The sequence below is a fragment of the Myotis nattereri genome (genome assembly GCF_964212035.1).
Source record: "Myotis nattereri genome assembly, chromosome: 5".
Lineage (NCBI taxonomy): Eukaryota > Metazoa > Chordata > Mammalia > Chiroptera > Vespertilionidae > Myotis > Myotis nattereri.
In genome coordinates this window covers 102,537,348-102,551,049 of record NC_138080.1, presented here as the reverse complement: position 1 = coordinate 102,551,049, position 13,702 = coordinate 102,537,348, and the positions used below count along the sequence as shown (strand labels likewise).

General features: G+C 53.2%; 1 protein-coding gene across 2 annotated transcripts in view; it reads right to left on the bottom strand.

The window, feature by feature from the left end:
- Positions 1-755: 755 nt before the first annotated feature.
- Positions 756-13,702, bottom strand: part of WWC1 (WW and C2 domain containing 1) — a gene marked incomplete at its 5' end in the record, with an annotated part of 121,399 nt that continues 108,452 nt past the window's right edge. For both annotated transcript variants that reach the window (XM_081092167.1, XM_081092168.1), the window contains 6 exons: positions 756-1,505; positions 2,654-2,775; positions 5,770-6,003; positions 9,898-9,990; positions 10,583-10,747; positions 12,232-12,340. In XM_081092167.1, the coding sequence (XP_080948293.1) occupies positions 1,439-1,505; positions 2,654-2,775; positions 5,770-6,003; positions 9,898-9,990; positions 10,583-10,747; positions 12,232-12,340 (790 nt within the window). In that variant the 3' untranslated portion in view covers positions 756-1,438. The remainder of the gene's footprint in view (positions 1,506-2,653; positions 2,776-5,769; positions 6,004-9,897; positions 9,991-10,582; positions 10,748-12,231; positions 12,341-13,702) is intronic.

Genomic DNA, 13,702 nt, shown 5'->3' with positions numbered 1-13,702 from the left:
AAACCTACTCTTTAATCTTCAGGTGGCTAATGCCGGGAAGGGCTCTGACTGGCCAGCTGGGATCGCATGTGGGGAATAACGGTGGACTTTATGCCACTGTAGGTACCTTCTCCATAGGAACGCAGTGGGAGGTGGGGGGAAGCCTCCGCAGCCAAGCGAAGGGCTCCACTCCCTCATCACACCTCCCCGACGGTCCTCCGTGGCCCGCAGAGGGCCATGCACGTTAGTGTCCCCTGAGTGACGTTCTAACAGGATGCTCCGTCTCTGCCTGGACTTCTCATGTTATACCAGCGGGTCCATCAAACTGCGGTGTGCTTTGGGCTGGCAGTGAGGCATGGATAAAAGCAAGTGCTGGGCCCATCCGGGCAGGGCGAGGGTCCGGGGGTGTGTGTCTGTAACAAGCTGGCCCAAGTGATTGTGCCATGGCTGCCGGTGCCACACGCTGGGAGGGAGGTTGCACAGGATAATGTCAGGGGATGGGAGGAGGAAGAGGTTTTGCTGCTTGTTTGTGAAGGACGGACTTCCAATCGTCTGCAACAGTCATTTTCATTTAATGAGCAAATGAGTGGAGGGGTGAGCAAAAAACCAAACCAAACCAAACCAAACCAAGCCAAAACAAAGAGAGTATCACCTGGACGGGACAGGGGATGGGTGGGAAGGGAAGGGCTGGGAGGGGGAGAGTCAAAAATCAGGGAAACACAGGTGACGTGAGGGGCGGCGTGAGGGGCGGGGGGGGGAGGAAGAGAGAGAGGAGATTTGTTCAGAAAGGCCACTTTATTGATGGAGATAAAATGAAAAGCCCTCCCTCACTCACGTCAGTGGCTTCACTGGGCATCTGAGACGGCGTGGGCAGGCCTGTGGCCAGCTCCACCTCAGGCGGCCGCGTAAAAACACGTCACAGCTCGCGAAGACTCACAGGCACACCCCAGAATCCGCCACACGCTGGCCGTGCGTTTTAAAATATTGTACAAAATCTGTTAGGTAGGAAAGGTCAGCTGTGCTGTGATGTCTGCGGGGCGTCCTTTTAGGGCGACGGTCCCCAAAACATGACTGACTTATTGCATGAAACCTCTAGAAGGCAGAGCTGTACAAAAAAAAAGAAAAAAATCTAAACCATTTTATTTTAAGAAGAGCAGCAACTGGACACTGCTTTTAGTTCATTTAAATTTTCTTTCTCAAAAATACATTCCTAAATATACAAACTATACAATCTTGTCGTTTTAATGCTGTGTTTTTTGTTGTTTTTTTTTATTTTCTTCTCCTTTTTTTTTTTTTTAATAATAGAACCCAAACTAAAAAAAAAAATCTTCATCTTCAAACCAGAGGAGCGCTAGAGGACATGGGATGCAGAACCTTCATATAACACCACATAAATAACGCGGCCGCAGTCTCCGCTCACGGCAGGGTCCCCGGACCAGAGGAGATACTTTTCTGCAGCTCAGACGTCGTCTGCCGAGAGGGTGGGGATGTTGATCCGCGGCCGCGTGAAAAAGGCCATCTTCTCCCTGTAACAGAGGCCACGCCTTCAGGGCAGGAGCTTGGCCCTGCCTTACGCACACCATGGGCAGGGCGGGCGATCCTTGGCGGCGGGAGCCATGCAGTACGTGGGAGGATGGGAGGCAGCATCCCTGCCCCCGCCCCCTAGATGTCTGTCACAGCTCCCCGACCCCTCCTTCCAGTGTCACAACCAAATATGCCCCCGAACTGCCCTGGCTGGACTCAATGGTCAGAGAGCACCAGCCCTCGAACTGAAGGGTCTTGGGTTTGATTCCCGGTCAAGGGCATGTACCTGGCTTGCAGGTTAGGGCGCATGCAGGAGGCATCCAATTGATGTGTCTCTCTCACACTGATGTTTCTCTCTCTCATCTACCTCTCTCTCCTCTGTCTCTCTTCCCTTCCCCTTCCCTCCTTTCCAGTCTCTGGAAAAACAATGGAAAAAACATCTTCTGGTGAGGATTAAAAAAAAAAAAAAGAACCCCGAATCGCCAAATGTCTCCAGGGGGGACCCAAATCATTCCTCCTTTAGGGGACATTAGCAGGACCAGGGGCCTTTGGTTAAAATCAGGGGCCTGGGCTTAGAAGGCCCTTTGGGCCACTTCTGGTGCTTGTTTTAGATTCTCAACTGATTAAAAAACTGAGATGTTCTAACATGGTCATACAAATTACAGCACATTCTACATGTTTCCTTAGTCTTATCTGAGAGGACGTCACACGTCTAAATGCAAGGCCCTCTATGGATGGGAGGCCAGGACAGATGGCACTGGAGTCCAGCACAGCAAGAAAGCCCATCCCCGAGGTCCCGGCAGACGGCAGGCAGAGCCAGGAGGCCCGAGGGGCACCCGCACCCCTGGCTTATTTATCACGCAGCCCATCCTCCGCAATCAGCAATTACCGGTGATGGCAACGCTGAGAGGAAAGGCCATTCATTAAACAAGAGGGACTAACAATTTAGCTCGAGTTGTTGGGGACTGAGAAAGACAGCCAGGGACAGCAGTGCAGGCACACAGACTGCCAGGGGCCAGGGGCTGAACATCTGTGACAGCGAGAGAGAAAGGTCCGTGGGCCAGGGAGCAGGGGACGGAGGCTGGGCCGGCGGGGGGGCCAGGGAAAGGGAAGGGCGGGCGGGCGGCTGGCCGGGCGACCACGTGCTTACCTGAAAGACTGCACTTCTGGGGGCTCCTTGCAGCTCTGGCCTCTGAGCCTGTGCACGTCCTTGGCGGCCGCCCTCATCATCTTGTCTGCCTGCAGCTCACCTTTGTGCCCCGCGCGGTCCATCTGCAGGGCAAAGCGAGCAAAGCCGTGAGGCTGTGGGGAGTCCTTTGGGCCTCCAGAAATGGGCCGGCCACGGAGAACTTTCTAGTACAAAGGGGGACTTCGCTGTAGTCAAGAGGTCTGTGGGCCACACCCAGGCACCCTCACCCTTCCTGTTCCACTGTGGGACCCTCTTGATTCCGAATGAGGAGGCAAAGTGGTCCCACCATCTGCGACAGTGGCCAGGTATCGGGCGGCAGGAACCTGAACACGTGTGGGGACCCCGGAGACGGGCTGTCTGGTGAAATGTGTGCTACTTCCTCTAGTCCTCAGGGCCACCAGAAAGGTCAAGTGTATAATGACCTCTATTTGACAGCCCAGGAAACGGGGTTTCAGACACGTTACACATTGCGGACCAGTAGTTTTACTGCTAGCTTTACCCAGTGGCCAGATAAGTTTCTACTGAACGAGTACAAAAAGACGTTTTACATCAATGTTAAAGGCACGCTTTAAAATTAAATACCCATTGCATTTTGAAGGTATTTATTACATGTCCTTACAAGCTAATATTTTTTTAAAGTATGATACTTTGTAAAACACTGTGTAATACGAAGCGAGAATTCTCGTGATCTGTCCACAATGTGTTAAGAAATTTCTTTAACGTCAAACAAATAAGACGTTACTTGGGCACAAACCCAATTCCAAGTCATGCCGTGTGCTCAAGGCCCTACCTCTTTTTTTTTTTTTTTTTTTTTAATGCTCAATCGAGGATATTTTTCCATTGATTTCTAGAGAGAGTAGAAGGGAGAGGGAGAGACACAGAGAAGGAAACATCGATGTAAGACACATTCATTGGTTGTCTCCCACACAAGCCCAGACCAGGGCCAGGGAAGGAGCCTGCAACCAAGGTATGTGCCCTTGACCAGAATCGAACCCAGGACACGTCAGTGCGTGGCTCAACGCTCTATCCATTGAGTCAAACTGGCTAGGGCATATGCCCTTCCTCTTTGGTTTTTTTTTTTTTGATATATTTTATTGATTTTTTTACAGAGAGGAAGGGAGAGGGATAGAGAGTTAGAAACATCGATCAGCTGCCTCCTGCACACTCCCCACTGGGGATGTGCCCGCAACCAAGGCACATGCCCCCAACCGGAATTGAACCGGAATCGAACCTGGGACCCTTCAGTCCGCAGGGCAACGCTTTATTCACTGAGCCAAACCGGTTAGGGCTGCCCTTCCTCTTGATGCAAACCTATCTAAGTGCCCCTGAACAAGTCACTGAGAGCCCTAAAATACCCATCTTTCCAACACTGCACACAGCCAGAGCTCTGGTCAGTGAAGCCACTGGTTAAATGACTCCTTAGCAGATCACTGTCAGTCCCAGACAGTCATGCATGTACTATAATTTACTATAATTGAAAGGTCGGGTTTTCTCAAGGCGAGGCCCAAAAACACTTATTTTCTTACCTCTTCCTATGCCTTGGCGACTGGGAAGCTCAAAGGTAAATGTGATAAACAACCACAATTAGGTTAAAAATACATGTATTCCCTCCTCATCCTTAGAACTCTAATTCTCCATTTTCCCTGAATGCTCTTATTAAATCCCTGATATAAGTACACAGGGCACAAGTAATAAATTAGAAAGAAACATTTGGGGACTTTCTGAATCGCTTGAGTCAGCCTGAAGCTCCGACGCTAGTCCTGACCCAGGAAGTCCAGCACCACGTTCCTGCTCGAAGGCACCACCAGCTGCGTCAAGAGCTGGGGCTTCAGCGGGTGGCCCTCCCAGCAATCCAGGCAGGCGCCCTCTTCATGGAGCTCGCTGCACTGCCTGGCTGCGTGCGGACAGAACTGGCAAAGGCTGGCATCCCTGCCCTGCGTGACAATCCGAGGGTGGCAGGTGTTATGAAACTGAGTCAAAGGCCTCTACTAGCCCAGTGTTGCTTCCTTTTTCATCACAGTTTGGGACCTGTAAGCTCAAAGCCCATTAGGGCCAAACTTAAAATTTTTACCCATCCAGTTGTTTTAAACACAGCTCGAACAAGCAGTTTTAAACCATTTAGAAGCGGCCTGCTTTGCATACCCTGTGAAGCTAAGCTCCACCCATCGTCTGCTGGCCGATGATAAGATACACCCTGGGGCCATCAAGGACCCCAAACTGCTGCTCTCTGAGCCAGAGACTCCTCGTGGTGCTGCTGAGTGACATCATCACGATGCCCCCTCTCCAACCCCCTCTCCTTAGGAGCTCCCTTGCCCTCCTGCCCTCCAGGTATGGCCCCAAATTGTCTCTGGGAGGTCCCATGCTGTGAGGGACTTCTCCGGCATGCTAACTTGTTTGTGAAAGCAGCGCTACCCTGATAAAACTCATGGCGTGCTAAAGCGAGCAGGCTGTGTTCCCTGCTTCTTAGTCCTGAGCCCTGCATGGCCCACCCCTCTTTGCTTGGGTGATACCTGCTGGGTGGGACTGCGTGGGCAGGCACCAGGGCGGGTCACTGTCCTAGATGAACTGCTAGTGTGCTCCAGCCAGATGAGGTGCCAATGTTTGATGAAGGGTTGCACAAAGAAATACATGTGAATGGATAATAAGGGCTTGTGCACATCAACACGGAAATGCGGTAAAAAGGGCCTGGCTGTGAGGTCAAGAGTTGGCTACATCCCTAGCTGGTTTGGCTCCGTGGATAGAGCATCGACCTGTGGACTGAGGTTCCTGGGTTCGATTCCAGTCAAGGGCACATGCCTGGATTGCAGGCTTGATCCCCAGTAGGGGGCGTGCAGGAGATGGCCGATCAATGATTCTCTCTCATCGTTGATGTTTCTACCTCTCTCTTTCCCTCTCCCTTCCTCTCTGAAATTTAAAAAAAAAAAAAAGAGTCGGTAACGTTTACTGGGCAAAGGGAACCAGGGGCAGGAACTCCCTCAGTGGGTCTCAGGGTTGGACGACCCATTCAGAGCTCCCGTCTGTGGTGTGCCCCTGCTCCTGCCACAGTGGACGGACCCTGCAAGGCGGGAGGCACTCACCTGCTTCTCCAGCATCCTCAGCAGCAGGCGGAAGCGCTCATCCTCACACAACCCCGGGGGCAGCTCCTTCTCCCCGTGGCTCCGGGCTTGTTCGAGCTGCTCCTTGAGCTCCCTCAGCACCGAGATCTCCTGCGTCAGCTGGCTGTGCCAGGTCCGGGTGGCCTGCAGGTCTAACTCCAGGTCCAGCGAGGTGCGCATCAGGCGCTCGTGGCGCAGGGATTTGAAAGATGAAGGCTGTGGGGGTGGGAATGGCTTTGACTACTTAGTCATCCTTCAAAAATGCCCCCACCCCCTCAGCCCGATTTCTCCCATTCTACAGCCCGTGTTTAGTGAGCATGGTTATGTCCAGTGGGGAAGCACGGGACTTGGTTGGAAAGTCTGTAAGGAGGATTCTCCGAAAGGTCGGGGGTCTCTGAGGGGACCTTGCCGAAGGCAGCAGCCCCTTCCTTGACTTTTCCAAACAAGTCCAAGCTCCCGGTGTTTTACTGGAATCTCTATGTTTAGTCTGCAAACCCGACCTTGTGGAAGCATGTGCTTTCTCAAGGATATTCACCCTGCTGATTGTATCTAAGATCAATTTTAGTTCAAGCTGTTGTTACAATAAGAAGCTAACGAGGCAGACAATCAGGGCTGTTTCAGTTGCTAAAGCAAAACAGTCCCTTAGTCTTCTCTTTCACAGAAATGTGTGTCAGAGTCATCCGTTCCTCCGCCGCTCAGGGTCTGCTAGTCAGGCCCCGGCAACGTCCCAGGCTCGGTCCTGGGCACTTGACTCCATGACCCCAGTTCGTTTGCGCAAACCCTATGAGGTCCCTCCCGATGGTTACCCCTGCACAGATGAGCTCCCAGAGGCTGTCACACATTGTGAGTAGTAAAGCGGAGATTCCACCCCGGGCAGTGGGCTCCAGACCCCATCCCTCACTCCCCTCACGGTGCCTGGCTCCCTGCTTTCCGTGTCCTCCACATTCCCAGTCTCAGTCAGAGCCTGCTTTTCTGTCTCCTGCCCTCAAGTTGCTTCCTCAGTGCAAGTCTGTCCCCCCTTCTTGACTTGGTGTTCCCGCAATGGACATCTATTGTTTCTGCGTGTGCAGCATCAATGCCCCCAGTCTCATCATCTTCCCTTGGGAACCCACGCCTCCTCCATGCCCAACCCACATGGTTCCTGTGGGGCTTCAGGGATGGGAATGTGACCTGAACCTGGCAAAGCAGAGCCACAGTGATTGCTTCCGGGGTGAGTATGTTCTCTCAGCCCAGACAATAAAACTCAATTCTGGGACCTTTGCGAGCGACTTGGGAAAAGGCAATGTCTTTACACAGAGATTCTTAAGCCGGCAAGTATAAACCTAGAACTGATCACAGTCATCTTCACCGTCACATGGAGTGACCCTGATTAAGAATTCAGCTAAAAAAAGATGAAGAAGAAAAAAAAGAGTCATAATAAGCTATGTGGAGGGAGCAATGCCGTGAGGGGGCGGGGGGCGGGGGGCTGAGGTTTGATGACATTCTTTCAACTCCTGCATCAATCCATGCCCGAGACTAGTCCAACATCCTGGAGTTTCCATGAAATGAGCCAATAAATTGCCCTTTTCATTTTTAAGCTACATTTGAGTTCTTCAGTTATCTGTATGCATAAGATCCTGAGTAATCCTATATAATAAAAGGCTAATATGCAAATCGACCAAATGACAGAAGAACTGACCACCAGGGGAAGACACCCAATGCAAGAGCTGCCCCGTGGTGGTCAGTGTGCTCCCACAGGGAGAGCGCCACTCAGTCAGAAGCCAGGCTCATGACTGGCAAGTGCAGCGGTGGTGGCAGGAGATTCTCCCGCCTCTGTGGCAGCGCTAAGGATGTCCGACTGATGGCTTAGGCCCGCTCCCTGCAGTCGGACATCCCCCAAGGGCTCCTGGACTGTGAGAAGGTGCAGGCCGGGCTGAGGGATCCCCTGGAGTGCATGAATTTTTGTGCACCGGGCCTCTAGTACTAGTATAATCATTAACTCTCCTCTCAAAACCCAGTAATGATTTAAAAAGAATGGCTAAGTGACTGTGGGAGATTGAATTCTAAGCTGGCCCCCAAGATCCCCACCCCCTCACAGACATGCCCAATATAATGCCTGCTCCTTCAGTGTGGGTGGGAGCTGTGAAGATAATGGATATCACTCCTGTGATTAGGTAACTAATCAGTTGACTTGAATCATGCTGGGTGGGCCTGACCTAACTAGGTGAGCTCCTCAGTGATGAACTGCCCTTCCTGTAGATCTGCTCGCCATAAAGAAGCAATACATGTATGGAGAGGGCCACAAGGCAAGGACTGAACATCACCTCTGTGCGTTGTGAATAGCTCTAGACCTGCAGCTAGCAAGGAAATGCAAGGAAATGCATCCTGCCAGCACCCCGCGGGGGCGGGGATGTGACTCTCGCTCTAGTCAAAATTCCAGATGAGCCAGCACCCAGATTTCAGCCTGGGGAGACCCCGAGCAGAGGGTCCAGCTGGCCTGTGCTGAACTCCTGCCCTCTGGGAACTGTGAGAGAGCGCCTTGTTTTCAGCTCTTAATTTGTTATGCAGCAACGGAAACAAATACAATGGCCAATAAAAGGATTTGCGAGATGGTACGGAAACGGCTAGGATGAGCCCTACCCTCACTTCCACTTGCACAAGCACACTTTCAGCTCAGGGTAGAAGTTTTCTAAGGCTCATCCAGGGGACCACGGTCCAGTCTGTGCTCATAAATGAGCAGGGCCAGGAAATCCACTGCGGAAATCTGGGGCCCAAGTTCCCCAAGCAAGACATGAAGATTCTTCTGCTTGGCTCTGACTGATGTCCAGGCTCAGAACCTTGCCGGAAGCAGACAGAGGCACAGCTCAGGTAGCGAGTGGGAGGATGGCAGCAACCCAGGCTCGGGCCCAGCCTCTGGACTCTCCTGTCCCTTGGGCATAGTTAGAGGACCCGAGGGAAATGAGGGCTCAGACCAGCGTCAAGGCTCCCTTAGCAAGCCAGGCCCTTGGCTGAGCGGAAGAGGAGGTCAAGAAGGGGAACTTTGTGGAAGGGAGTTTGGGGGCACACAACGGCATTTTTCCGTCCAGAATGCTGAGGAGCCTGTTGAAAATGCAGTTTCCTGGTGCTGAATTATACTGTCTAGGTGTGTGGCCTTGGAATCTGCACCATCGACAAGCTCCCCAGGAGACCCTGCGGAACCTGCCAGAAGACGGGAGGGGGTGGGGGGTGAGTGGGTAGCTGGCCGTCCCTGTCACCCCAGGGAGGCCATGCCCAGCTTCTCCTTCAGCCAGCACTCTCTCCCCTTCCTGTGCACCCTCTTTTACACGGCCTTCTTCTGCTCACTCTCATTCTTTCTGGAGATTCACGGGAGGGGAAGGGATTGACGGAGGACCAGCTCCTGACTCTGGCCTCAGTGGATCTGCAGGGGACGCAGAGGAGCCTTCCCTGCATGTGCGTTCACTCTGCTCTCTCTCCTGCTCCCCCTGCTCCTCTTTCTGATACTCTGGCAGCCAGGTTTCTCCTCGTTCTGCAAACTCAGCGGAACTGCTGCAAAGTCCTAGCTACAAGCATCTCCTGGCGAATGAAAGTTCGTATCAGGAGTCAGCCTAATGCCACCCGACCCCGTCCCTCAGCCACGCCTCCATAAGGAAAGGCGAGATTTCTCTACAGCGACCGTGGTGGCCTCTGCCCTGCGTGCTTCCAGCTGGACCGAGAGAAGCCCGCTCACACCCTGCCTCCGGTCGGTGCTGGGGATGCCCGGCTTCTCTGCCAGCTGGAAGGGCTGTCAGAACCCTGACCCGCTCAGCCAGCTGGACGCACTGACACACTGAGCGGTCTCCCGTGAGGCAGGCTCCCATCGGTGACCCTGGTATCTTCGGCGATTTCCAGCCAGGAAGGCCCCTTCTACCTAACCTATTCCTCAGGATAATAATGTGATGTTTCCCCTATGGCACGTTCCCCAGGGCCTACTCAGGCCTGACAGTTCGCAACCTTCCATTTGCAAAAACCACCACCGTTGCAAGAGCAACCTGTTCACACCAGAGGCCACGGAGCAACAGTCCGACACCCGGGCATGCGCTTGGGGAGGCGAGGGAGGAGGGGCTCACAGGGGCTCCGAGGAGTCCGCCTTACCCGCTTCACGCGGACGCTGCGCCGCTCCAGAGAGTTTCGAACAAAAGGTGGCTTCTTGGACAGCGTGGAGCTGTCGCTGTCACTCCGATTCAGCTGCAAGAAAGAGCCATGGAAGTCTGTGAAGGTCCGAGGGCATTTGGAAGGCACGCGGGGCCAGGCGGGTGGTGGCGGGGCCAGGTGGGTGGTGGCGGGGCCAGGTGGGTGGTGGCAGGGCCAGGCGGGTGGTGGCGGGGCCAGGAGGGTGGTGGCGGGGCCAGGAGGGTGGTGGCGGCCTCCCCCCCTCCCAGCCCGGCCCTTTCTCTCCGGTGCAGACACTCAGAGTTCTGTTCCCTGGGCCTGCAGGAGGCAGCTTCATTCGGCCTCTCTTTCCTTTCCGGGTGAACGTTCATCGAGCATGTACTCAGCACAATGCATGCTGCAACCTGCTATACTCTCCATATCTCATTTAATCCTTCCAACAACCCCGGGGGATTGACAGTGGTCCCATCTGAGCCATAAAGATGGGCTCTGTAGGCGACAGGGAAGATTCACACTGCCTGGTGTCAACCCTACTATACTGCTGCCAACTCGCCAGGGATACTGACACGGTGAGAGTAACCGGGATTTGCACCCAGAACCGTGAGGTGAAGGCTACCCCACAGGAAGCCAGTGCTGTGGGAGGGGCAAGGGCCACATGTTTGCTTACCCGGCACACGTACTGGCTCTGGGGTCCAGGGGAGAAGGTCTTGGAGCGGATGATGGTGCTTCCTCGAAGAAATGGCGCTGGGGATGGCGTGCCCACCCGCCGGTCCTTGGGCCGAACCACCGTGGGCGACGGGGCAGGGGTCTCTGTGTTGGTCTCTTTGTCCACCTGAGGAAGACGTCACAGCTTTGAGACCACGGAGTTTTAGCCCCGAGATGCTCCCCACGCTTGTCACTTCGCCTCTGTCCCATGGACACAGCTGGGAGCTTCTTAGGCGCCCAACCTGCCCAGCCAGGACAGCACCCCGGGCCCGAGGCCGGCCCCAATTCCTCCAGGACAGCTGTGGTTGGGGCTGGTGGGATATTCAGCATATTCAGTCCCCAAACAAGCTCCTGTACCTGAAGCTCTATGGCCTGAATGTCACCCCCCAAAGCCACACACATTTTGTCAAAGCCACACCAAGGCCTCCGGTGCCCCAGCTGAGGGCTGCTGACGTTTTATTGGAATTATGGCGGCAACCAGCAAATCTCCTTACTTAACCCGGGGGACCAGGTTTTCTTTTCTTTTTAAAATATGTTTTTATTGATTTTTAGAGAGAGAGATAGACAGAAAAATTGATGAGAGAGAAACTTCATTGATCAGCTGCCTCCTGCACGCCCCTACTGGGGATGGAGCCCGCAACCCAGGCATGTGTCCTGACTGGGAATCCAACTGGTGACCTCTTGGTTCCTGGGCTGATGCTCAACCACTGAGCCTCACCGGCCAGGCTAGGGGACCAGGCTTTCTAGTGGCCTCTCACGGTAGTCACCAGTACAAGGTAAGCAAACAAAAACCACGGAAAGGCAGGGCCTCCGTTAGCCTTAACAGCACCTTTGTGTAATTTTGAAAAAGGAGCCCCCTTTGTCTGGAGAAACTTCAAAATGCTTTCCCCTTGGTGTGCGTTAGAAGGCAGCCCGGGATGCTTCTGGGTACCCCTTGGCAGGGCACCTCTGTGCCATGCACAGCCTTCAGCTCCACCCCCGGGTGCCCTGCCAGCACAACGGGAGCTCTGTGTCCAGGAGCCCTGCAGGTGGAAGAACAGAGACCTCTGGAGAGCGAGTGCTGTTGTCACACGTTACCCGAGAGCAGCAGGGAAGCAGGAGGCAAGGGGCTGACCCTCGGACTCTCTTCTTCTCCTGCACTTGGACCCAAATGAGGAAACACATTCCTTCAAAACCCTACAACCTGTCTTTGAGGGGAGTATTACTGTGTCCAGTTCAAAGAGAATGAAATGAAGGCTTGAGAGGGATGAAGTCGTCTGCCCAGGATTCTGCAGCTGGGGGCGTAGCAGAGCCCGAATCTGAACCCAGACCCATCTGACTGCAAAGCTTGGGGTCTGTCCAGAGAAATGGGGAAAAGGCAGACGACAGGAGCGAGGAGGGGGCGCGTCAGCCTCTCTGGATCTCCTGGGTTCACTGTTAAGGAAACGAGCCAGATTACAGGCAGGGACACTGCCGTACACCCTCTGCTGGTCACTCCATGGAGGGGGGGGGGGGGGCTGTCCCTGATGCTGAAGGAACATTTGACCCTGAACCTTTCGTGATTGCCTGGGCTCAAGGACTGAGGGCTAGTTCCCCCAAGTCAGCCCTTCTCATCGCCCCAGCCCCCCCTACCTTTACCGCCGGGCACTCTTCCGGATCTGGTGAGGATTTCTCGGCAAAAACCTCCTCCTCTCCCTCCTCCGCTGCGGTCTCGTTGTCACTGGTCTCCTCCTCGAACCTCCTGTGATGACAAAGAACTTTGGTTACTCCCCCAGAGTCCACTCTGACCTGCTCACCGGCCTTTAAACCCTTTGAGGAGAGAGAACACATTTTTGGGTGGAAGGGAGGAAATTGATTTTAGTGCATAGTGAGACGAGTCTGGGCCAATGTAATTCCCCTGCATCATCACTACCAGGATCTAGACCACTCCACCCCGAAAGGCTCCCTTATCCCCTTTCTCAGTTAACTTCCCCCCAAGCCCAGCCCAGCACTGATCAGCTTCCTGTCACTACTGATGAAATCTCATTTTTCTAGCATTTCATATAAATAAAGCTTCTACAGACAATCACGTGGATATAGGTTTCCTTTCCGTTTCTCTTGGATAGTGTTAGTTTACCAGAGCTGCCCTAACAATACCACCCACCGGGGTGGCTTAAAATAACAGAAATTTGCCCTAGCCGTTTTGGCTCAGTGGATAGAGCGTCGGCCTGCGGACTAGAGGGTCCCAGGTTTGATTCTGGCCAAGGGCACATGCCCAGGTTGCAGGCTTGATCCCCCCAGCAGGGGGCATGCAGGAGGCAGTCAATCAATGATTCTCTCTCATCATTGATGTTTCTATCTATCTCTCGCCCTTCCTTTCTGAAATGAATAATATATATATATATATTTTTATCCATTGCCGGTCTGGAGGCTAAAAGTCCAGGACCAAGGTGTGGGCAGGTTTGGTTTCCCGAGGCCACTCCCTGTGGCTTGCAGATGGCCACCTTCTTGCTGTGGCCTCACGTGGCCACATGGCCTTCCCTCTGTGTGCGCATGCTTGGGGTCTATGTGTCCAAATGCCCTCTTCTTACAAAGACACCGATCATATTGGATTGGGGCCCACATAACTCTAACAACCTCATGTTAACTTCATCATCTTCTAATGGGCCCATCTCCAAAGACAGTCACAGTCTGAGGTCCTGGGATCAGGGCTTCAATATATGAATTTCGCAAGGGACACAATTCAGACCAAAACAGCTATATACCTGAGAGTGGAATTGCTGGGCCACACAGTAAGTATGAGTTTATCCTTTTAAGAAACTGACAAACTGGTTTTCCAATGTGGTTATGCCACTTGACATTCCCACCAGCAATGTTACGAGGATTCCAGTTCCCCGTCTAGACTTGGTATCGTCAGCCTTTAAATTTAGTCATCCTCCTGGGTGTGTACCCACAGCTCGCTGTGGTTGTTAATCAGCACTTTCCCATAGAGAATCTTTTCATGCATTTATTGACCACCCATATATTTTCCTTTGGCAAAGCGTCTGTTAGAACCATTAGCCCATTGAAAAGCTGGGTTGTCTTGTCATTATTGAGTTGGAAGAATTCATTCTGTATTCTGGAT